Source organism: Prinia subflava, chromosome 11, assembly GCF_021018805.1.
Source record: "Prinia subflava isolate CZ2003 ecotype Zambia chromosome 11, Cam_Psub_1.2, whole genome shotgun sequence".
Taxonomy (NCBI): domain Eukaryota; kingdom Metazoa; phylum Chordata; class Aves; order Passeriformes; family Cisticolidae; genus Prinia; species Prinia subflava.
The window spans coordinates 24,418,685-24,440,739 of NC_086257.1; the positions used below are offsets into that span (position 1 = coordinate 24,418,685).

The 22,055-nt window shown below is 49.1% G+C and overlaps 2 protein-coding genes across 2 annotated transcripts in view; one reads left to right on the forward strand and one right to left on the reverse strand.

Moving 5' to 3' along the window:
- The first annotated feature begins 2,424 nt into the window (after positions 1–2,424).
- The window catches only part of VEPH1 (ventricular zone expressed PH domain containing 1), a 49,046-nt gene continuing 29,415 nt past the window's right edge, over positions 2,425–22,055 (forward strand). Inside the window, exons 1-5 of the mRNA XM_063408170.1 lie at positions 2,425–2,950; positions 3,364–3,579; positions 5,840–6,014; positions 18,963–19,129; positions 20,215–20,424. Of these exons, the coding sequence (XP_063264240.1) occupies positions 2,813–2,950; positions 3,364–3,579; positions 5,840–6,014; positions 18,963–19,129; positions 20,215–20,424 (906 nt within the window). The 5' untranslated portion in view covers positions 2,425–2,812. The remainder of the gene's footprint in view (positions 2,951–3,363; positions 3,580–5,839; positions 6,015–18,962; positions 19,130–20,214; positions 20,425–22,055) is intronic.
- PTX3 (pentraxin 3) lies at positions 9,008–14,728 on the reverse strand. The gene is made up of 3 exons (XM_063408229.1): positions 14,468–14,728; positions 13,473–13,988; positions 9,008–10,412 (listed from the first exon to the last, which is right to left on the reverse strand). Exons 1-3 carry the CDS (start codon positions 14,613–14,615, stop codon positions 9,799–9,801), a joined length of 1,278 nt encoding a protein of 425 aa, XP_063264299.1. The 5' UTR covers positions 14,616–14,728; the 3' UTR covers positions 9,008–9,798.

The following is a 22,055-nucleotide window of genomic DNA, read 5'->3' on the forward strand; positions in this document are numbered from 1 at the left end:
GCATTAATGTGGGACTGCACCAGAACCAGTGCAAGTGGTTTGTGTTGTAAGCTGAGGGCTTTTCCTGCATAACCATCACGTGAAGTTTGTTCCAAGGGCTGGAGTTCCTGCGCTGTTCCCCACGTTCTGGCCTTGGAAAGGTGCAAATTCCTGCTGTGAATCCCCTCTGATGCAGAGCCAGGGGGATCCAGGCAGGATGGACAAGCTCTGGCCAAACCTTTTGCCTTTTCCTTTCCTTCTGTGCATGGGGCACAAATACAGCAAGTGAGAAAACTCTGATGGGTGGTCTGGAGTCAAGCTGATGGAGATTTGAGGTGTGAGACACCTGAAGCAATTTTATTGCCCAGCTTGACCCTTTAAAAAATAAATTTAAAAATGACATTTTATAAGGCACATGATTTGTTTTCCCTCTTGCCAGTGCCTGCTGCCTATTAATAGCAAATTTTGTAGTGAGCAAGGAAATGCTTAAGGAACAATTCTCTTCAATGCTGATGCAAGGAAAGTGTTTCCAGCACTGTTACACAATGTAAGCATTAAGAGGATTTGTTATAATTCCATTTCCAAGCGCTCACAATAAAGAAATGTTTTTCTGCATTATCCTGAGCGTTGTCTATAAAACTCACATAAAATTCTCTGTTCAGATAGAGCTCAGGACCTCTCTGAGAGGGAGCACACCCAGGGGAGGATCATTTGCAAAAGGCCAATGATATTCCCAAGGCTCAGGGAATATCCTGAGCTGGAGGGACCCAGGAGGATGAAGGAGCCCAGCTCCTGCAGAAGGGGCTGCAGCATTTCAGGGCAGCTGATCAGAGGGAGGGCTCAAGGGTTCTTCCTTCCTGGAGCACTTTTCTGTGGGCACATTTTGTTGTGCCACTCCTGAGGCTCATGTTAAAAGCCAAAGCAAACCTCAGAGCCTCTTTTGTGCTCATGTAAAGGCTGCAGAACGACAGAATTTATTCCTTTAGCCAAGAAATCTGCTCTCCAGCAAGGCTGTTCACTTGTTCTCTTTCTTTCACACAGTGTGAGCTTACCGAGGGCTGTTTCCCCTCCTTCCCGGGGAAGGATAGCTTTCCACTAACACAGAGAGTTCTGTTTCCTCTGTTAAAAACAACTGCCCTCAAGTGGAGCAGGCTTTGTATTTTGCCCTGGAAACAGAGCAGCTCATTCAGAGATAAGGCCTCCCTCATTCGGGTTCCCTCAGTCACCTGACGGAGCCATGGGTAACTTTTAGGCTGCTTTAGTCTGCATTCCTGGGATGCCTTCCCCGTGGCACCGCAATTAACAGCTCCGGGATCCCTGCCTGCCACCCTTCCCGGCTCCCTGCTGCCCCTGGATGCTGCCCGGGGGGAGAGGAGCAAAGGGGCAGCCTTTATCCCCAGAGCACCTGTCCCCATCCCTGACGATGGCCGGGGGGGATCCCGAGCAGGTAAAAAAAAAAAATATCTGTGTCTGGGGCTTGCTGAACTTTTATTTTTGGACTTTGGAATGGCTGAGTGTGAGTAGGGTGAGAGTCTCTGAGCTCCCACCATCCCTGTGGTTCGGGTGTGTGAGTTGTGCCTCGGGATTTACAATCTCAGCTCCTTTCTGCTGCTGCTGGATAAAATCAGAGTCCTGTGGAATGGTGTTGATAGAGTTGGGGAAATTAAAGCAGCCCTGTCTTGTGGCATTAGCAAGTGCAAAGTGCTGATTATTAAAACAGAGATTGTTCCAGGGAGTTGCTTCCAGAAAGTTCTCAGTGTTTTGCTTTGGTTTTGCCCCTTCTGTGGATGCCCCAACCCTGGCAGTGTTCAGAGCCAGGCTGGGTAAGGCCTCGGGCAACCTGGGCTAGTGGGAGGTGGCCCTGCCCATGGCAGGGGTTGGGACTGGATGGGCTTTCAGGTCCCTCCCAACTCTTTAACGTTCTGTGATGCCATGATTATATTTGACTTCTTTCCCCTGAAAAGGAGAACAGAATAGAGATTAAGAGTACTCCATATCTCAAATAATAAGTGATGTACCTTGTGGCTTTGCCAGCTCCAGAGAAGAGTCCAGAGGAGTTGCCACCCAGAGTGAATCCACGTGGCACCTAAGCTGAGTTTTAGGACTCAAGTGCAGGACACTTCCCCAAGTGTGAGCCTGGCCCTGCCTGGCTCAGCCTCTGCTCCATTCCTCAGCCAAGGAGAGCAGTTTCACCTCAGCCAAGGCTTTGTTTTACAGGAGTTTAAAAGGGATCATTTTGGCAACAAAAGCGACAGTCTTTTCTAAACAAAGCTCATTATCTTCTCAATCTTGCTCATAATGTTTTTCTGGAGTCAAGACACAACAACCCAGAAAACAAAGAAGAGGCTTCACCCTCCTCCTCCTCTTCCTGCTGGAGCTCTGCTCCTGACCAGGGAAAGGGGTTTGGAACCCTCAGCAGCTGGTCCAGGCACCAGCCTGCTCAGGTACCATGCACAGAAAGGAAGAAAACCTTGGGTTCAGTTATTATGTCTTTTTTAATCTAATTTTAAGCTACTTCATGTTTGAAGGTAAAAATTCCCACAGTTCATGAATGTGCTTTAAGGATGTCCTTGGCTCAGGGAGTCCTGTCTGACACTTTCACACACATTTAAAAATCTTTGCTGAACTGGAATATGTCAATCAATGCATTTGCTGATTTTTCTTCTTTTTTTTGTTATCATTTTCTTTTAGGCTGGGGCCAGGGAAGCCTTGAAGTACAGCCCAGATTTATCCTTCTCATTAAACTGATCGCTCCTGGGCAGGATTGCTCCCGTTTTTCCCCCAGCTGAGCTCCCCATGCCCATGGTGCTGCCGAGGGGGGCTGAGCAGGGCCATGCATCATCTCTTCGGGCTGGTTTTGGCACACAAGGACCTGTCCCGGGCTGGGGATCTCTTCTCCCTGGAGGATGCTGAGATCGAGGGCAGCCTCTCCGAAGCTCTTGAACAGATCAGGATCATTAGTTCAGCTGCAGTGAGTGAAACAGCGTCCTTAATATTTTTAAAATGAGATTATAATTTATAAATAAGGGGGATAGAAACAATTTAGATTTCTGATAAGACTTGAAGGACAAAGCATAATATTTAAAAACGTACTGACAAAATCTAGTTCCCACCAGCTTCAAAGATATTTCAAGCTCATCTTTATAACAGTTTTCATTTAATTGTTATTGAAGTCACATTAAAGATGATGTGAGATTACAGGGGTCCATACCTTCCCAGTAATGAGAATTAAGACCTGTGAGATGACAAATTCCAGAGTTCTATCACGCTGAACATTTGTTGTAAAGGTGGACGTGGGAAAATGGACCCTGGACTGCTACAAAACTTAATTCTAAGGGGTCCAACAAACCCACTCATGGGCAGATGTGTTTTGCTGTGCCCCAGGACTACCAGACCAACGACAACGACCAGGCAGTGGTGGAGATCTGCATCACCCGGATCACCACGGCCATCAGGGAGACTGCCTCCATCGACAAGCACGGCAAGGCCCTGGTGGCCCTCTGGGAGTCCTGCCTGGAGCACAACCTGAGGCCCTCTGGCAAGGACGAGGATGCCCCGCATGCCAAAATTGCATCTGACATCATGAGCTGTATCCTGCAGGTAGAGCTGGGCTGAAAGCTGTGCTCTCTTTGCCAGTTGGGTTTTTTTTTTTTTTTAAATGCTTTTGTAACTCTTTTTGGCTGCATGTGAGTGGTGATGTTTAAAACCAGGACCTTGGGCAATTGCACTGTTCTGATTCCTCCTCTCTTTAGATCATTGAAGTAACTCCTAGAATCCTGGAATGGTTTGGGATGGAGGCACCTTAAAGCTCAGCTAGTGTCCCCCCTGCCATGGCAGGGACACTTCCACTGTCCCAGGCTGCTCCAATCCCTGTCCAGCCTGGCCTGGGACACTGCCAGGGATGAGGCAGCCACAGCTGAGTTATAAAAGTACATTTGCTGCTCCCTAAAACAGAGCTTTTATTGGCAAGTTCCGTTGCATTAAAAAAAAGAGGCATCAAATGAGCTTTTCCAGCAGATGTGGGGGGACAGTTGGAACAATAATGAATATGTGCCAGCTGGGCTGGATCTCAGGCAGGTCTCTGTTATATCAGCAGCAGGGAGGTCCCCAAGGTTTGCAAACATCATTGTATCATTTTATTGAAATCTGCTCTTCATTGTCACCTCCACATCTTCTAAGTGTGCCTTCCTGCCTGATGTTTATCATGGAACAAACAAAACCTTTCTCCTTCCCTCTGAATTCAGACCTTTCTTAACTAAGGATTTTATCTTTATTGTAAGGGTTGGGAAAAAAAAAAAAGGAATTGTTCTTTGGACTTTTCTTAGATCTTTTAAATCCTAGTGAGAGAGCCAAGCCTTATCTTCCCATTCTTTGTGTGGAGTAGCAGAGCAATAACTTGGAGCAGCATTTGGCTCCTGCTCCGTGGTGTCTCAGCCAAACATAACGAGGCATTATGTTGATTTAAACATGCTGCTGCAGAAAGCTCCATTTATTTGAAGGGCTTTTCTCATTAAAGATGCAGCTTTTGGTCCTATGGCAGCTGCCAGAATTATCTGTCTTGACACCAAGGGGTGGCTGCAGCCCCTTTTTCCTCGGGGATTTCTGGAAGGGAGTGTCCACTGCTTGGCGAGTCTCTGTTCCAAGGGAAAATCCTCAGAGCCACTCAGACTCTGTGGAATAACAGATTTGGGGTTTCTCAGTCTAAATTTATTCTATTCTGAGCTGCTCCAGAATGAAAGTCCACAAAGTCTGCTGTGCCCTCCCTTCGCATTGTTCTGTTGCTGCCTGAAACATCTGGGTTCCAGGGGTTGCCTGGGATTTCAGCTGCTAATTAGACATAATCACATTGCAGGATTATTTTCAGCAACAGGGATGTGCTCCAGTTTCAAAGAGCTGCTCAGAACTGAGTGGAGAGGGGAGCACAGCCCTGGTTAAGGAGGCTCCAGAGGGAATGTGGGTCCTCAGTTACACACAAACGTGTCCTGCTGCTGTGGGGATTCAGCAGGCAGTGGATGTGTGTGGTTTGTACACACAATTTTCTGTATAAATAACAGCAGAAAACCTTTTCTGACCTTGATTCAAAACCCCAGCATGCACTCAGGGACCCTGAGATCCCAAAAGCTTGGAGCCATTTTAGGAAGAGGAGTTTGCCCTCCTGAAAAATCTCAGAGTGTTCAGAGGAATTGGCTGGAATTCCCAGAGCAGCTGTGGCTGTCCCTGTCCCCTGGCAGTGCCCAAGGCCAGGCTGGGCAGGGCTTGGAGCAGCCTGGGATTGTGGGAGCTGGGTAGAACTGGGTGGGCTTTAAGGTCCTTCCAGCCCAAACCAGTCTGGGATTCTGTGAGTTTAAACTAAAAATTGAAATCTTAATGATTACAGGATAATTAATGATCAATACCAAAGCTATTGCACTGTGAGCAAGTTTCCCAGTTCAGTGACTGGGAGTGGCTGCTCCAAGGTGTTTCCTGTGCTTGGGGATGATGGATGCAGCTTCTGTCTTCCCAGGGAGCACCAAACACAAAATGTCTTGTTAGAAATGTTAGCATGTAATTAGTGCACTTCATATCTTACATATTTTTTATTTATATTGATTTATGTTTATCCACCTCATATTTTGTTAGTGCCCTTCTGCTTCCTCTAGCAGGAGACAAAAATAGGGCTATTCGTAACATTTCCTGCTGCAGTAGGAATTTAAAATTCTGTATTTGCTCTTTCTTTGACTCCTGCCTTCAGTGGTGGTACCAAAACATGACCTTTCTTGACAAGTTTTTTGCTTTTTTTGCTTTGATTTTGGTTTCCCTTCTCTCCCCAGCGTGAGACTTTAAAATTAATAATTAATCTTTTTTCCCCACGTTTTTGCAGAATTACAACCGGCCCCCAGTGATGGCCTTGGCCGTGCCAGTGGCAGTGAAATTCCTGCAGAGGGGCAATCAGGAGCTGTGCAGGAACATGTCCAGTTACCTGTCCCTGGCTGCCATTGCCAAGGCAGAGCTGCTGGCTGAGCACACAGAAACCATCCTCACCAGTGTCCTTCAAGGTAGGCCCAGCCCAGAGTTTGGCTTTAATCCAGGTGTTAGGCTTTGCTAGGCATCTACAGAACATTATCTTATAGAATCAATCAATCATTGGGGGTGGGAGAGACTGCAGGATCAATCCAACCATTAAACAAATCATGTGAGCTGTATAAAGCAGAGCTATGGAAATATCTATAAATGTGATCCAATGTATTAATCACACTCCAATAACAGACTTCCTCAAGGAATATGTGAATTTACTGCACCTCTGGAGGTTTGGGGATGGATTGGCTGACCCACAGGGCAGGAAATACATCTGTACTCGTTAATATTCCCTGCTAATGGACTCAAATTATCAGCCCTGATACGAGGCACCAGCCATGGAGCTCTTATCCTTCCTCTTAGTGTCACTGGCAAGGCTCCAGAAGAGAAATGGGGATGAAATTAATCCCATTCTGTGGTGGAATAGTCAGATGGAAGATATAAAAGCTTTGTCGTGGTTCTTTCATTTTGCCTACGTTATTTGCTTTATATAGAATAATATTGCTAATCTCTTTACATTTTATTTTTTGTGGTTTAAAAAGCCAAAAATATTCATTCCTCTATAAAAGGAACTCCAATTGAATTGGAGTAATAAAGTTCACAGTGTTTGTTGCAATACAGTGCTACTGCAGTGGTAAAATCAGTGCTCTCCTTCAAGTAGGGGTGATAGCAATAAGTAGCAATAACTAATTATTTAAAGAACATTGTTATGAGGATGTTAAGCCCTCAAAATAAACGTGTGCATCCTGTATTTATTAATTTATAAATTAATTTATAAATTTATTCTTTCAAGACTTACTAATGTGCTAACATTATGCATTGCCACTTGTAACTGAAAGAAAAAGTGAATATATTCATGGTTTGGGGAAAAGTGATGCACACCCACGACAGAAGGGTTCGGCTCGGCTGAGCTGTGTATTTTTGTTCTTCCACCAGCAGATGTTGCTGTGGGTATCAGGTTTGCGAATTCCAGCCTGGAAGGGGCCGCTCGGAGCAGGCAAAACGATTTATTTTGCGTAGTAACTTAATTAGGCTGCACATAATTGGTGTTCCAGGCACGAGGAGCTGGGTTTGCAGCAGGCTGAGCACTGAGGCTGCCCTGAGTGTTGGCTGAGGGAGCAGGAGGGGAACTGCAGAGGATGAATTTCCAATATTTTGGAGACAAAGCCGTGTTGTGGGGCTCACAGACGGGGCTCAGCCTCGCGGCACCAGCCTGAGCAAACCTTGGCCCCTTGCCTGCAAATGTTGGAGAGGAACTGGAGTTTTCCATTACTTGGGGCAACTCTTTGGCCGCACAGCCAGGTTCTTATCTCATGACTAAAAAAGAGCTCTGTAGCAAGGCTTTGGCTGCTGTGCCCCGGTGAGCGCGGGCTCTGAGCACGCCCGTGCTGACACCGCCCGTCAGCACCGCGGCTCACACGGGTGATTTATTCCCATTCCCGGGGGACAGCAGCAGCTCTGCCCCGTAACCAGAGAGCCCCGTGGCTGCTCCACCTTCCAGAGCAGCTCTGGGCTGTGCCCCAGCCTCGCTGCCTCATCCGTGGCGGCAGTGCAGATTGCAGAGGCTTTTTCATCACTGGAGCCCGAATTCCCCCCAAATGCTGTTTGCTCGGTGTTTCCCAAAGTGCTGGCAAAGGAAGGCGTAGTGGGGTGAGGAAGGGAAGGGAAGTGTGCTGTGGAAGGTGGGCTGTGGGGCTGTGGGAGAGCTGTGCTGGTGCCGGGAGGTGATGAAGGGAGAGGGAAGGTTTCCAGCTGAGTCAGGGAGGATGGAGGGCCTGGCTTTGCCTTTGGTCCTCTGCCAAACCTGAGCTGAGATAGAAGACTCCTTCCAAGACAAAGCATCTCAGGTATGAGCTGCAGTAAGAGGAGCAGCCAGGAAGGATTTCTGGAGATCTTTGTGAGGATTTTCCTTTTCCTGCTGCATTTTGTGGACATTTGTTTTCACTTAACGGAGGGCACTGAACAGAGGGAGGATTTGAGAGTGGTTTTGCCCTTGCACAATGTTGGGACCCCAAGTGTTTTTGTAACTCTGGAGATCTGGGGTTTGGCTGCCAGAGATGAACAGAGGTAGTATTTCATTGTTCTGTAGCTAAGGTTATTTGCAGATATTACTTAGCGAGGGATTTTTGTCAAGTTTACTGCCAAGCATTTATAACGTAGATACATTTTTATTGCAGGGTAACAGGAGAAATTCCAGCAATCAGAGCAATTCCTTTTCCCTTAAATAAGCAGTGCTGCCAAAACTTTGGAGCAGGTCATATAACTTTAGGCATGAAGCACAACCCCCTTGAATGGCACAGGAAACTGGAATTTACCCTTTTTTACTACTTTTGTGTCAGGGCAGCAAGGATCTATCATGGGCAGAAGGAAATGTAGCAGCAACATGTCAAGAAATCTGTCAAAATGTGTTCTTTGAACATCTGTGGAGAATGAGAGAGACAGGAAAACACGGGAATAGAGAAGAAGGATGGGCTGCTTCCAGGGGAAAGGAATTGCTTTGAGTAAGACATTCCTCACGATAACTTGTTCAGAGGCTTCAACAGGTAGCAAGTAATGGCTGTTGTTGTAAATGGTTACATCCCCAGTGAGCAGAGTATTCATCATCCTCTGCTTGAGCTGTTTTCTACATGAAAATCACCAGCAGTTCCTTGGCTCTGTTGTGCTCTGTATCCAGCCCTAGGCTTTTAGGGGATTTGGGATGACTTTGTGAGAGAGAGAAGAGAATCACTGGCACTGAGCAGCAATTTTATCTTGTACAAACCCCCTGAGGGCAGCAAACAAGTCCAAATGTACCTCAAAACCCGGCCCCAGAGGGCCAGGATTGTGCATGGGGTCTCTGCTCCTGTGAGATGTTGCTCTTTATGTTTTCTCTATCAGCAGCTAAAACAACATGGTTCAAAATGTGGAAAAAGCCCCACTTGGGACTTGGCTCAGAATTTTGGCTTATGAGAAGAGTAAAGAGTTTTGGTCTAGTAAAGTATCTTTATTTACAAAACAACTTTACAAAAATAATTTCAATAAAATTATCACAAAGTCAATGTACAATATAATACAGCTGCGTTTCCTCCCAATGTAACGTCAGATTATGATGGGGAATATTACTTTTATATCAACCCGTGGCATAAATAATGCTTTAAACAAGGCACTAGCTTTCTTAGAGTCTACACATTACTAACAACGATTAATAGACAACACATTTCTTGACTTGGGTGGTTCCTCTGTAAAATTCACATTAACACTACAGAACCCAAGGACTGGAGGAGCCTGGAGGGAGCCTGGAATGGTTTGGGTTGGAATGGACCTTGAAGCCCATCCAGTGCCACCCCCTGGGACAATTTCCACTGTGCCAGGCTGCTCCCAGCCCTGTCCAGCCTGGCCTTGGGCACTGCCAGGGATCCAGGGGCAGCCACGGCTGCTCTGTTTGGCACAGCCAGGTCAGATTTTCCTCAGCAGGGATGTCGGGAGCTCCATTGGGCTCCTGCATGTCCATGGTGACCCTCACTTCAGACATCAGAAAACCCTGCACTGGAGAGCCAGAGCTGCCTGACGCCAGGAACAGCTTTCCCAATGCCAGATCTCGATCTGTGGGTGTGTTTTCAGGGTTTTGCCAGGCCAGCAGGCAGAGGTCGATCCCACCTCCACAGTACCTCGTTCTGTGAACCTGCAGCGCTGATGTTCCTTGGGAATTGCAGGGGCCCCTGCAGCTCTGGCTGTTGCAGCATTGCTGTTCAGCTCTCTGAGATCCATTGCTGTGCAGAGCCAGGTTTAGGACACGTACTGGGCTCCCCCGTAGGGCAGCACCTCCGTGACCCCCCAGCCCACCACGTTGCCCCGCGTGCCGCAGGCGTCCCCCGCGCTCTGGGCTGTCACCTCGGCGGGGCTGAGCACTCTGTCCCACAGGTTAAAGCCCGTCAGCTTCCCCGAGAAGGCCAGAGCTTCATCAAAGCCCCCTCCCACGCAGCAGCCGTTCTTCTCCTGCCCCAGCTGCAGGATGCCCCCGTCGGGGATGGTGTGGGCGCCAGCCACGCCCGAGGCACTGCCTGCCAGCCGCCCCTGCGCCCACAGGGACACGGAGCCGTTCTGCGAGCTCCAGGTGCCGCACAGGTGGAGCCACCTCCCGGGAGTGACCACATTCCTGGCAGCCACCTTGTGCTGGGCACTCCCCACAGCCAGCACGGCCGAGTCCCGGCTCAGGTACAGCTGGATCTCGTAGGGGTTGAACTTGGTGCCGTAGGAGAAGACGATGGTTTTGTCCAAGGCCTCGGTCACCTTGAGCCAGATGCAGGCAGTGAAGGAGCTCAGGGTCATTCCAGAGGTGGGATGGACACTCCCAAAGATCTTCCTGGAGCGCATGGGGAACAGGATGGCGGTTTCACAGCCTGGAAAGGTTTAGGAGATGGTCAGGTAAATAAGAACTGGTTTATTTCTAGGTGCACAGTTGGGACTTTTGACACTGCATGGAATCATTAAAGTTGGAAAAGACCTCTATGATCACCAAGTTGTGGCTGCCCTATCCCTGGCAGTGTCCAAGGCCAGGCTGGAAGAGGCTTGGAGCAACCTGGGATAGGGAAAGGTGTCCCTGATGGGGACACCTGAACCCTGAAGGTTCCATGATTCTGTGAAGTCCAACTGCCAGCCCAGCACAATCGTGTTCACCTCAGGTGCCACATCCACCTGTTTTTGAGCCCTTGCAGGGATGGGGACTCATCACTCCTCTGGGCAGCCTGTCCCAGTGCCTGTCCCAGTGCCTGATCCAGTGCTCGTTTCCAGGCTTCCCAAAGGGAGCTGGGAGCTCAGCTCATCCAGTGGGATGCAGGAACCTTCCCCAGCAGGACTGGAAGGAGCTGTCAGAGCGGATGGAGGAATGCTGGACACTATGGCAAGGGATAATCCGGCTGCAGGACCCTCCTGGCTTTTGCCTCCTGCACAGGGGCCACTGTAGAGTCCTGTGGCATCCACAGGGTTCATGCAGCCTGTCTGCCCTGCTGCTCCCCAGCTCTGAGGGGAGCACCACCTCCTGGGAGAGGGACTCTTTCAGCCCCTGAACTGGGGTAATTGTGCCAGGTAACTGGGTAACCCTCCCTGGTGCCACTGAAGAGTCGTTTTATCCTCTGAGTGGGAGCAGTGAAAATACCAACGTTGTGCTGAGGGAAGGGGTCAGGGATCCCCTCAAACAGCAGGTTTGGACACCGTGGCATTCCCAGGATAGGGGGGAGGCTGTGCCATGGATAATGGGGCCTCGGGGCACTGGAGCTTCTGAAAAGCAGAAAATGTTGGCAGGAACATGCTGAGATGGGCTTGCTTATTTAATTTACATGACTGCCTTTCCTGGCCCTGCCTTTAGGATTTTTTGGTCAGGAGCATTCATGGGCACTGGTTAAATGGGGGGAATTATGAGACAACTGATACTTTTAAACCAGCTCCTCTCTCATGTCCAATTAATCAAAGTGTTGATAATAGAAATTAGATTAGTTAAAACCACTAACAAAAATTTATGGATCTTGGGAAAGCAACTGGTGATCAGCAAAGCCAAGACATTTCTGGTGGTTTCTGTGCTGTTCCCTGGTTGTACCTAAGTTAATATCCAAGGTGACAGGAGGGAACAAGCAGCCCCTTCTCCAATTAAGCTGCTTCATTTCCTGTTTAAAGAAGCTGGAGGATCTGAAATGTCTAAAACGTGTGTGGAAATTTCTGCTCCAGGGAATGAAGGACTCTTTGTGCCCTCCAGGACTGAGCTGCTGAGGTATTTCATGGGCTGCTTCCCTCCAGCTTTGAGCAGATTTTACATCTCCCATTGACCCTTTTGAGGAGGGGCAGGGTCAGTGAGCAACTGCTGGGGATTCTCCTTAAAACGCTACTTAGGAGCACTATTGTGAAAAAGCTTTTAATTAGCAGGCTTTCAGGCTCTATTATCAAAGCCTAAACAAAATTAAAGCCAGCCTCAGTGAAGAACAAAAAGTGTGATTAGAAAATCCCTCAAGAATATGGCTGGCAGTAAGTCAAGATGTGAGAAATTAAAGTCAGTTGCTAAAAAATTCCCTTGGAAAAAAAAATCCAGAGAGATACTCTGGAAGTACTTAAAATGTAGCCTTTAAATTTACAAGTGTGGTTGTTTTATGTAAAATCATGTGGGAACCAGTGGAAATAAATTGAATTTCCACTGGTGATCCTCAATGCAGATTGAGTCTGTTGCTCTCACCTAGTGCAGGGTGGCTGCTGAGACTGGCTGGGGTACAGGGAGATAAGGAATGAGATCACGCTCTCTGCAAGGTTTGGGGAAAAGGGAATATGCTCAAAGACCTCCTCCCAGCACACAAAAATTTCTGAGGTGTTGTGATAAAGCAGTGAAAACAGTTTACTTCTAAAGCTGAGTCCGTGCCCTGCGTGAAGGGATGGGTTCAGGTTAGACTGTAAAAGCTTTGATGTAAACGATGCTGTGGCTGTGTTGTTGCCTTTGCTGCAGCAATTACTGCTCCTTTCTGCTCCCTGGTGTGAGAGCTCACTCTGGGGATGCTGCACCCCCTCCTCCCTACGCACCCACCCTGCAGGGGGAGATTTTGGGGGGGTTAGGTTGCAATAATTTATATTTATGGAAAACAGAGCCATTACTCAGCAGTTAGAAGCCAGGCAGTGCCAGCTCACTGGCGGGCAGGGTGATTTCAGTGCAGTTTATCTTGCACAGGGTAATTCTGCACCCACACTTTAAACAAATGAGGGGCTGCTCTGCCACACCCAAGCTGCTGCTTTTGGGGTGTCTCATTGCCCTGCCCAGAAAAGCTGAGCTGGGAGCTGAGGTATGAGCCCACCTTTCCATGGGCACCTCACTGACCGGTGCAAATGTTTTGGAAGGGGAAAATTCAAACAACAGCAGCAGGGGTTACTGATGTCTCTGTGCCAGTGGGAATACTCAGGGCAGAATATTCCCGCTGGCATGCAGGGAATGTGCCCTCCCTGCCCTGGAAGTGTGCTTGGCTGGCTGGCAGCAGCATGCCCAGCTCTTGCCACTGGAGCTGGTGAGGAGATGTTAATGGAGGAAGAGGAGGGAGTGGGAACATGCAGGAGAGCAGGAGAGCTCCCTGACTGCTGCAAACGCAGAGGAGTCACCAGCTGGGAAGGCAGAAGGTGGGAGAACATCACCTGGATGCCTACAATACATTTGCTGCTCTCTGACAATGCCTTTGATCTGAGAGAGCCTGGAGGAGGTGGGATCCTGGCTGGCTCTGCCCTGCATGAGGGCTTTGATGAAACCTTTCTTTGATCCCACCTTTGAAAAGCTCAGTGCCTCTTTTTCCACAATTTCTGGGGTTCCCCCTTCAGGCACAGCCTGTTCAAAGCTGCCCTGCTGCTCCTGGGGCTGCTTTGGAGGAGGAGGAGGTGCCCGGGAGGGGGCTGTGGGTCCCATTTGGAGTGGCCTCCCCAGGCTCTCATGCTGGCCTTACCTGCTGGCAGCAGGTGCTGAGCTGCCCATTGCTGTGACACCCTCAGCTCGGCCCGGGTCTGCTGCAGCTCCTTCCACAGCGAGCTCAGGATGTCACTGTCCCCTGTGCTGGCATCCAGCGTGTCCTGCTGCAGAGCTGCCCGCTGCTCCTCGGCCCTGCTGCGCCAGGCGCTCTCCAGCCAGCCCAGCCTCGCAGACACGTTGTGGCTCAGCTGCAGGACGTGCTCCAGAACCTTCCCTTGCTCCGACTCCTGCAGCCTCCTGGCTTCCTCAGCCCGGTCCCTGCTCCTCACCAGCACCTGCTCCACCTGGGACACCACGTGGGAGGTGACAGCGGCGAAGGTGCCCGCCAGGGTGGTGGCGAGCTGGCTCAGCTCTGCCTTCAGGGTCTGCAGCTCCACCCTGGGGAGCTCATCCAGAGCCTGCAGCATCATGTTCTCCTTCATCTGCGAGTTCTCCAGCATGATGAACAGCTTGTCCCACTTGCTGTGCTCCCGCTGGCAGTCGCACGAAGCAGCTGGAAGGGAACGTACAGATGTCTCTATTCCTTTGTACCGAGTTTTAAACGGGAGTGTTTGGTGAAATCTGGCTCTGTGCAGGGCTTGTGTCCTCCAGACCACCACGGAATTGTGGATTCAGACTGGTTTGGGTTGGAAGGGACCTTACAGACAGCGTGGTTCCAACCCCTGCCGTGCTGGGGCCAGTGCCTGTCCCTCTGTATCAGACAGAACAGTGCAGGGCTGTGACTGCAGAGATCCTAAACCCTGGGACAGCAACAGCCTTTTGCAGGAGAACTGAGAAATGAAGAGCCTAAAGCACAGTCCGAGGCACCCCATCCAAGGGCTTTACCATTACTGCCCGTAATAACCTAATGACGAGCACGAGCTTCCCCCTCTGCAAAAAGGAAATTATGTTTGCAGTAATAACTCTTACAAGAGCTAGGCAGCACCGAAGGCAGCTGTGCACTTAACCCAAACTCAGCTTAGATTTACTCACCCTCCTCAGTGGCAGGGGCCGGACCCTCGATTTCGTTATCCAGGTTCACGTACATGAGCTCGTAGTCATCCTCCTCATCCAGGGCAGAGCCGGACGCCCTGAACACGCAGAGCAGCGTGAGCAGAGGCAGCAGTTCTCGGGGCAGCATCCTCCCGGCTGCTTCCTGGCGATGCCCGGGCTGTGAGGAGCTGCTGGGGCTGCAGCCGAGCCGGGGCTGTGCGAGCCCGAATGAGCGCTGCGAGCCCCAGGAGCGCTGCGAGCCCAATGAATGAGCGGCGCTGCCCGCGCTGTAACCGGAGCGCTCCTGCCGCTCCTTTTGGCCGGGAGGGGAAGGGAAAGGGGCGGGCAGTTTGCTCAATCCCAGCCCTCCAGGTTTGCCCGGGGGATGCTCTGACTGGCCAAGGGCAGAAGCGAGGAGAGCCGGGCTCGCCCCGGGGCGGACTGGGACGTGCAGCAGCGCCGGGGGCTGGGACTGCTCAGGCTGGGCCGGTTGCGTTGTTTTGTGTCATTTGTGGAAAAGAAAGCGTTCCCTGCAAATCCAGTTTGTGGTCGGTATGTGCCAGGGCTCTGGAGGGGATTGGTAGAAAAATAAACATACCTGGAGTTGGTTTGGATACACGTGTCTGGTTTAGTTAAATAGCGAGGCTTTTTTGGAGAGTTAGGCACTGCTGTAAAATGAATTCTATTCTATACTAACAGTTTATTGCTTTAAGCAATAAAGGAGAGCTCTTAAGGAGTTCTAACAGCTTGTCAGGGTTCTGCTTTTCCAGCCCTAATTAGCACTTACACCACCATTACTCCGTGGATAATCTGTTAGTGCTGGATCCTGTTTTGGCAACTGTAAATCTGCAGCTGCACAATCCGAGTTGTGTCTGTTACCTTTGAAAAAGCAAAACAAGGTGCTTTTGAATGAAACATTAGTTTGGTCTAAGTCTTCTTGGTATCAATCAGGTTTAAATTCTGTAATCTTATTGGTTGAACAGGCCGTTCATTAATCATGTCAGAGATGCTTTGCTTAGGTGAGATTAGGGGTGATCTCATACAATTTATGAATTGGCTATGAAATATCCAGAGAACAGCAAAAACCCTCTCCTGCAATTACATCTAACTTGGAATCTGTGCTCCCTTTCCATTTGTGTCTCTGGTTTTGCTTATACAAACCTGCACTACCTGTGCCTTGGACATGGGGAGGAATTCCTCCCTGGGGGGATGTGAGGACAAGGTGGGAAGCAGGCACAGGTTGGACTCCAGTCTTGGAGGTCCCAGCCAACCTAAATGAGTCCATGATTTTCAAGTAGGTATGTGCCAAACCTGAGTTATCCTGGGGGAAAAATTGCTCTTGGTGCTTGGGCTTTTGTCTGTGAAAACTCCCTTTGGAGTGAAAATCCATCTGCCCGTGGGACTCTGCACTGTGCTCCAGGGCCCCTGTTCTCCTCCGTGCTGCAGGAATGGGCAGAGCTGGAGACTTTTCCAGGAATGGGTGCAGGGCTGGCACCACCCAGCCACGCCCCTGGGGTCCCTCCCTGGCTCATGTGCAGCCAGGACTGTCCCCAGCTGTAGGACACTTTGTGCTGGAATTGTGTCATTCCCAGCGTGTGGTCTGCTTGGAAGGGTGAGAAAATCTAATCTGGAAAGTATTGGGGGTCAGGGTGGCAGGGAAGAGGGAAGGAAGGCATTTAGGGAGTTGAGTGGGATGTTTTTTCCATTCTCACACAACAAACATTTCCAGGCTCTCAGTTTAGATTGAGGCAGATGAAGCAAGACTGGGGAGAAGTGAACTGTTCAGAATTCCCAGTATCACCTCTGGCTGTCCGAGCTCTGGGAACTGGGGCTGGGGAGCTGGGTGTGCATAAATCCCCTCAGAGCCCTTAAAGATGTGACAAACAAACTGCTCTGAGAATCCCTTGCTACCTCGAACATGAAAAGACCAGAAAATGGCCAACTGGGTTGTGCCTGCTGACCTTTCTTGAGGTCTCTGAAGAACAAACCCAAACTGGGATATCTGGGTTTATTTACACGTGTGCACACAGGTTCTTCACTTAAAAGCAATTCCCTGTCAGTGAGGTCACTTCAATCTCGCTGCAGAGGGAGGGGGTTGCTCTGATTGCCTTTGCTTTTCATTTATCTTGGTTAGGGAATATCAGCCCAGCAGTGTTTGCTGCAGGAAACTGCCCAAAGCTGCGCTAGCACAAAGTATTTTTTGTTCAGAGAGGTTTGGTGGCTGCAGTCCATCATCTGTGATTACGTCACTCCTCTGATACACCCCACACTCCAAGTGCTCGTTTGCCAGACTAAATAATCAGTCTTCCTTTCCAGATCCCTTCCTAGCCCTGACATCCCAGCTTAGGCAATAGCATGGCTCAGGTTGGTGTCTTTCCTTGCTTAAAGCTGTTATTTTTGTTACTGCCTCTTGGATTCCTTCCCATCACACTTCTATAGCTGAGAGGAAATTCGCCTCTCCAGGAATACGGGAATTTCAGCTTTTGCAATCGTTGCTGAAATTTGACTGGAGTTTAAAGGCTTTGCTCCATGTGGGCAGAAAACTTCCAGTGCAAACTAAGCAAGGGCAAGTGCAAGGAAAGGACTCAATGCTGGAATCATGACGTCATCCGGAGATAAAATAATTTTTGGTGTATAAAGTACAAAATGTTTCAATTTTGAACGATGACATGAGTCTAGAAAACTCCCAGTGACTCCATCCTCTCACCTTTTATCATTCAGTATCCTGAGTTGGAAGGGACCCCCAAGGATCCTCCAGTCCAACCCCTGGCCCTGCAGACACCCCAAGAATCCCACCCTGGCATCCCTGGGAGTGTTATCCAAACTCTCCTGGAGCTCCGGCAGCCTCGGGGCTGTGCCCATTCTCTGAGGAGCCTGAGCAGTGCCCCAGCCCCTCTGGGGAAAGAACCTTTCCCTGATCTCCAGGTTCTCCCTCTGGAGGAATTGGTGCTTGCCATCAATCCCATGGAATGTTGGTGGTGACACTTTTTAATCCAGATCCACTGGGAACATCCGGAGGACCTCAGGGAATGTGGTTAGGAAATGGCCAGAATGGAGCTGTTTGCTCATCTTTTGAGGGTGATTCATCAGCAAAGCTCTTTCCTTTGTCCTGGCCTTTGTGATCGTGTAGAACAGAACAAAATAAAATGGCCATGTCCGTGGGGTGGGGGTGAGGTCTGACCTGGCTTTTAGGGGGTGAGTCTGACCTGGCCTTTGGCACTGCCGGGGCTGCACGGGGGCTCAGAGCGGGTTTTGGGAAGCAGCCAGGGATTCTCCAAGCAGGATAAGGTGCAGAAGTGTGGCTGGCTGGAGGGGAGAGCCACTCCTGCGAGGGATCAGAACCCTCAGGGATCATGAGGAGCTGCTGGCTCAGAGCTGTCTGAACCTGCCGTGAGTTATGTGCTCGTCTCTGGGCTCAGGGGGGAGGCTGTGAGACCCAGCCGTGTCCTGGGGTGCATTTTCTGTATCTGGCAAGAGCCCCACGTGCTCCAGTCTGAACCCAAATATCCTTTTGCTACCATCCATGACCAGATCTGCTTATCTTCCAAAGTTATGCGGCTCGGATGTAAATGGGAGGAAAAGCAGCAGGCCAGAGAGCTGGTTCCTCTTGGAAACCAAATCCAAAGAGGCCATGAGGACTTCCAAGGGTTTACAAAAAGGAGCCATACTAGGTTGCAATAGGCAGATGTTTTCCATATGTTGCTCAAGTGAAACTTAAATCCATTGAGGCAGGCATGTTCTGCGATGTGAAGTTATATATTTTGGTATGAGCCTGGGCTTCAAATTGAATTATGCACAGACATCTTATGAAAACGTGTGAGAGAGGGTTTAGCATATCTCTGTCTGTCTGCAGTTGGCTCTCTCTGGCTCCTTTCTATTCCTGGAAATGGCATCCTTAACTATTTCTGTTCAAATGCATGTTTAGTTCTCTGTTAACCAACTATTCCTTCCATATGATGCTTATTTACGTTGAAAATCTGAATCTCAGCAAAGGGGAATTGTAGTTTTTGTCTTTTGTTGTTTTTGTTGTTTCTTGGTCATTTCTCTTCTTTCTTCTTTTGTTTCTCTGTTAATTGAAATCACACTTTGTTTGGCCTAGGACTCAACAGAGCATCATCCGAAACTGAAAGCTCATTAAGTGGCATTCTCATGATATTCAGAATTAAAATTATAATTAATAGCAATTAGTGGGGGTTTTTTACACAGTGTTGTTATGCCTACAATGATTCACTCTATTTTGATAATTCATTTGGTTTCTTGGCCCAGTGTATAATTTTTACAGTTTTATTCCTCCTGGTTTTGTACTGGTGATCCTTCAGTGCCGGGTTGGAGCCCCCTGGGTTGGGCGGAGGTGGAACGAGAGGAGCTTTCAGGTCTCTCCACCCCAGTCTGTTCTGTGATTGTTGAAGGGGTGTCTCAGGAGCGTGCTGGCGCTGTGGGGCTGTCCCCAGCGCTGGCACGGCCTGACAGCTGCCCTGTCCCCGTGTGTCCCCAGGGAACTCGCTGCTGCTGCGGGTGCTGCCCGCGCTCTACGAGCAGCAGCCGCAGCCCATCCTCGCCCGCCTGCGGGACCTGGTGGCACCCATGGCCCGGCTGGACCCGCCCGAGCAGCTGCACCTCCTCAGGCTCCTGCACGCCGTGGCCAGGAACAGAGAGCTGGGGGTAAACCACACCCGCAACATCCCCCTGCCCCTCCTTTGTGCTTCACAGCAATCCCACAGTGCAGGGCAGTGCCTTCCTAGCCTAATTCCCTGTAAACTCTCTAATTCCCTTCCAAGTCCTCCACCTAGTCGTAAGGACAACAGAGCAAAGGCTCTACTGGACCAAAAGGTTTGGGTTGAACCATTTGTCTCCAGTGTTTTTGGCTCTTCCTCTCTCAGCTGAGTGTGAATTCCCATAACTGTGTTTCTGTCAGTGTACATGAGCTGTATTAGAATCCATGTCAAGGGCAATTAAAGTGATTTAGGAACTGATGAGAACTGATAATCCTCAAAAAAAAAAAAAAAAAGAGAGAGAGAGAGAACAGAAGAAGTGGTTGTTTTATGCCCCGTGTCTGTGTCTGGATGTCTTTTCCACAGATGCTGCAGTTTCCCTGAATCCAAGGTGCATTAGTGTGCCTGTGTACCCTGAATTAATCCCTCACTGGGGATTTGTACACAACTGCATCCTGTTTGGCAGATGGCTCTGAGGACTACACCCTCAGTGTCCTGAAAATTGGGTTCTTACAAGAAATTACAACTTACCTACAGCACATTTATTATGCAATGAGGGTCTTGCCCCCTGTTTTTCCCTCTATTCCAGCTCCTGACCTTATCACGTTGTTTAGTTTCTTGTGGAACCCAAAAATTTCTACAAGTACTTTAATTTACTGCATCATTGAGGAAGGCTGAGTCTTATATTGTTTTAATCAATAAAATATAGACTGGCCTGGAGCAAGGGAAATATTTGGTAAAGGTGGTTTTTTGGGGTTTGGGTGGTTTTTTGTTTTTTTTTAATTGAGCATTTCCTTACTTACTTATGCATAACTGCCATATTTTAAAGCAGAGCTTACCCTTATTCCATATGTTCAGTTGAACTTGGATTGACCCCAGTGATAACTCCATCCAAAGGTCACCAAGGGTAGAAAACTCTTCTATTAACTCAGAGTCTGGTGGCTTATTTTTATCACTCTGGTGGTGGTATCTCCTCTGGTTATATGTGTTCACAATTCAAAACAGAGATCCAATTTGTTTCTGATTTTTTAATAGGTGCTGAAAGAGTGTTTGCCATTTTTATTTGGACACCTGAGGGACCCGAACCACAGTGAGGTGATTCTAAACATCCTTCTGGAAATCTCCAGCTACGAGCCTGCAGCCCTGGCCCCTTTCCTTCCCACGCTGAGGGAAATTGGTGAGAGCTTTCCCAGTTTGATTGGGCAGACAGCAAAGATCTTCGGAGCTGTTGGACATCTCGATGAGGTGAGGTGGGAAACAAAAGGACCTGCCTGGGTTTGGGGTTGGCTTGGTTGGGGTTGCTTTTAACCTTGTATAAAGTGAGGCATCCACGTATTTGTTTCTTCACGAGTGACCAGACTGCCCTGCCATGGAACGGTCTGGGTGGGGAGGGACATTAAAGATGATCTTACTGCAGTCCTTCTCCCTTTGGCAATTAATGTGGGTGTGCATTGGCTGGGCCTTGTGTGTCTGAGCAGCACAGGAAGACACCATCCTTGCTCTTTCTACCGATCTGGAGCTTTATATTCGTGTAAAATTAAATTTATCCCAGAAGAATCAAAACCAGATTTGGTTTGGCTCTGTAAATCATATTTCTGTTGTGTGGAAAGAGCCAAAATCCCATTGAGGCCTGGGAGCCAAATGAAGTTTGTTGTTCTCTCCTTGTTTACTTCTATTCCCTGGCAAGTTTTACTTCTATAAGATCTGCAGGTGACCACATTTAATTGTGTATTTAGTCTTTGAGAGTCAGCATTTTCTAGAAACTTTACAGTTGCTAACCAGCCAATCCTCAGCTGAGCACAGCTGGGCTCAGAGCTGCAGGATTTTATTCAGATTCGGTTTTGGGGTGTTGAACCAGCTCTCCCCATCTGGCTGTCTCTGAGGCTCCGTTTCCACTGAGTTTCTGCTACTTCAAAGGGAATGAATTTATGTATTTTGCCTTTTGTGGCTGTGATTGTTTTATACCAAACCGAGAATAAGCGAGGAACCAACTGACCCTGTTGGATTTCATGTAGTGCTGGAAATTACACACTAGAGTAAAGTTTACTAAGACATGATTCACAGAATATTTTCCCCTCATATTTTTAACCTGTTGGTTTTATGTGGTTATGCCAATCTCCTGAGTGGAGCACACACAGCCTGCACTGAAAAATTCATGTCCAGTCTCTCTGGAGTAAGTGTTGAGCAAGCTCTCACCATGTCTTGTGTCACGAGTCTGATTTTTAGGGAGCTGCTGACGCAGCAGCATCCCAGCCCCTGGGGAGGACACATTTGTCATTTGTTTGCTGTGTTTGTCACTGAGATCCTGGGACCCTGCTCCAGACTCAAAAACAGGGATAACAACAGCACACAGAGGGTGGCAGAGGGGAATGTTCCACCAGCAGATCAATGGCTCCTCTCGTTTTGCTCTCTAGAAAGTTAGGAAGTGTGAATAATTCTGAGTTATGGAAGATCTTAAAATGAGTGATTTGGGTTGGAAGGGACCTTGAGGTTCATCCCATTCCCCTGCCATGGGCAGGGACACTTCCACTACCCAAGGTTGCTCCAAGCCCCGTCTAAGCTGGTCTTACAAAAAGAATCTCCTCACCTGAGAGAAGAAGGAAACGCCTCCATGGCTGATTCCTGAGCGTAGGTGAGGTCATGGAAGCATAAAACCTCCCAGGCTGGAAAAGACCTCCAGGACCATCGAGTCCAACCATCAACCCACGTGTGCCTCTGATGGTTTCATCTCACAGCCCCCCGTTCCAGGGCCTTCCCAAAACCCTCCCTCACCCCTTCTCCCCCTCTTGCCTGTCACCGAGCCGTGCCAGGGATATTCTGGTACTTCTCTGACAGGAGCCGGCGTCCCCTGCCCCGCCAAGCAAAACAAGCAGGCA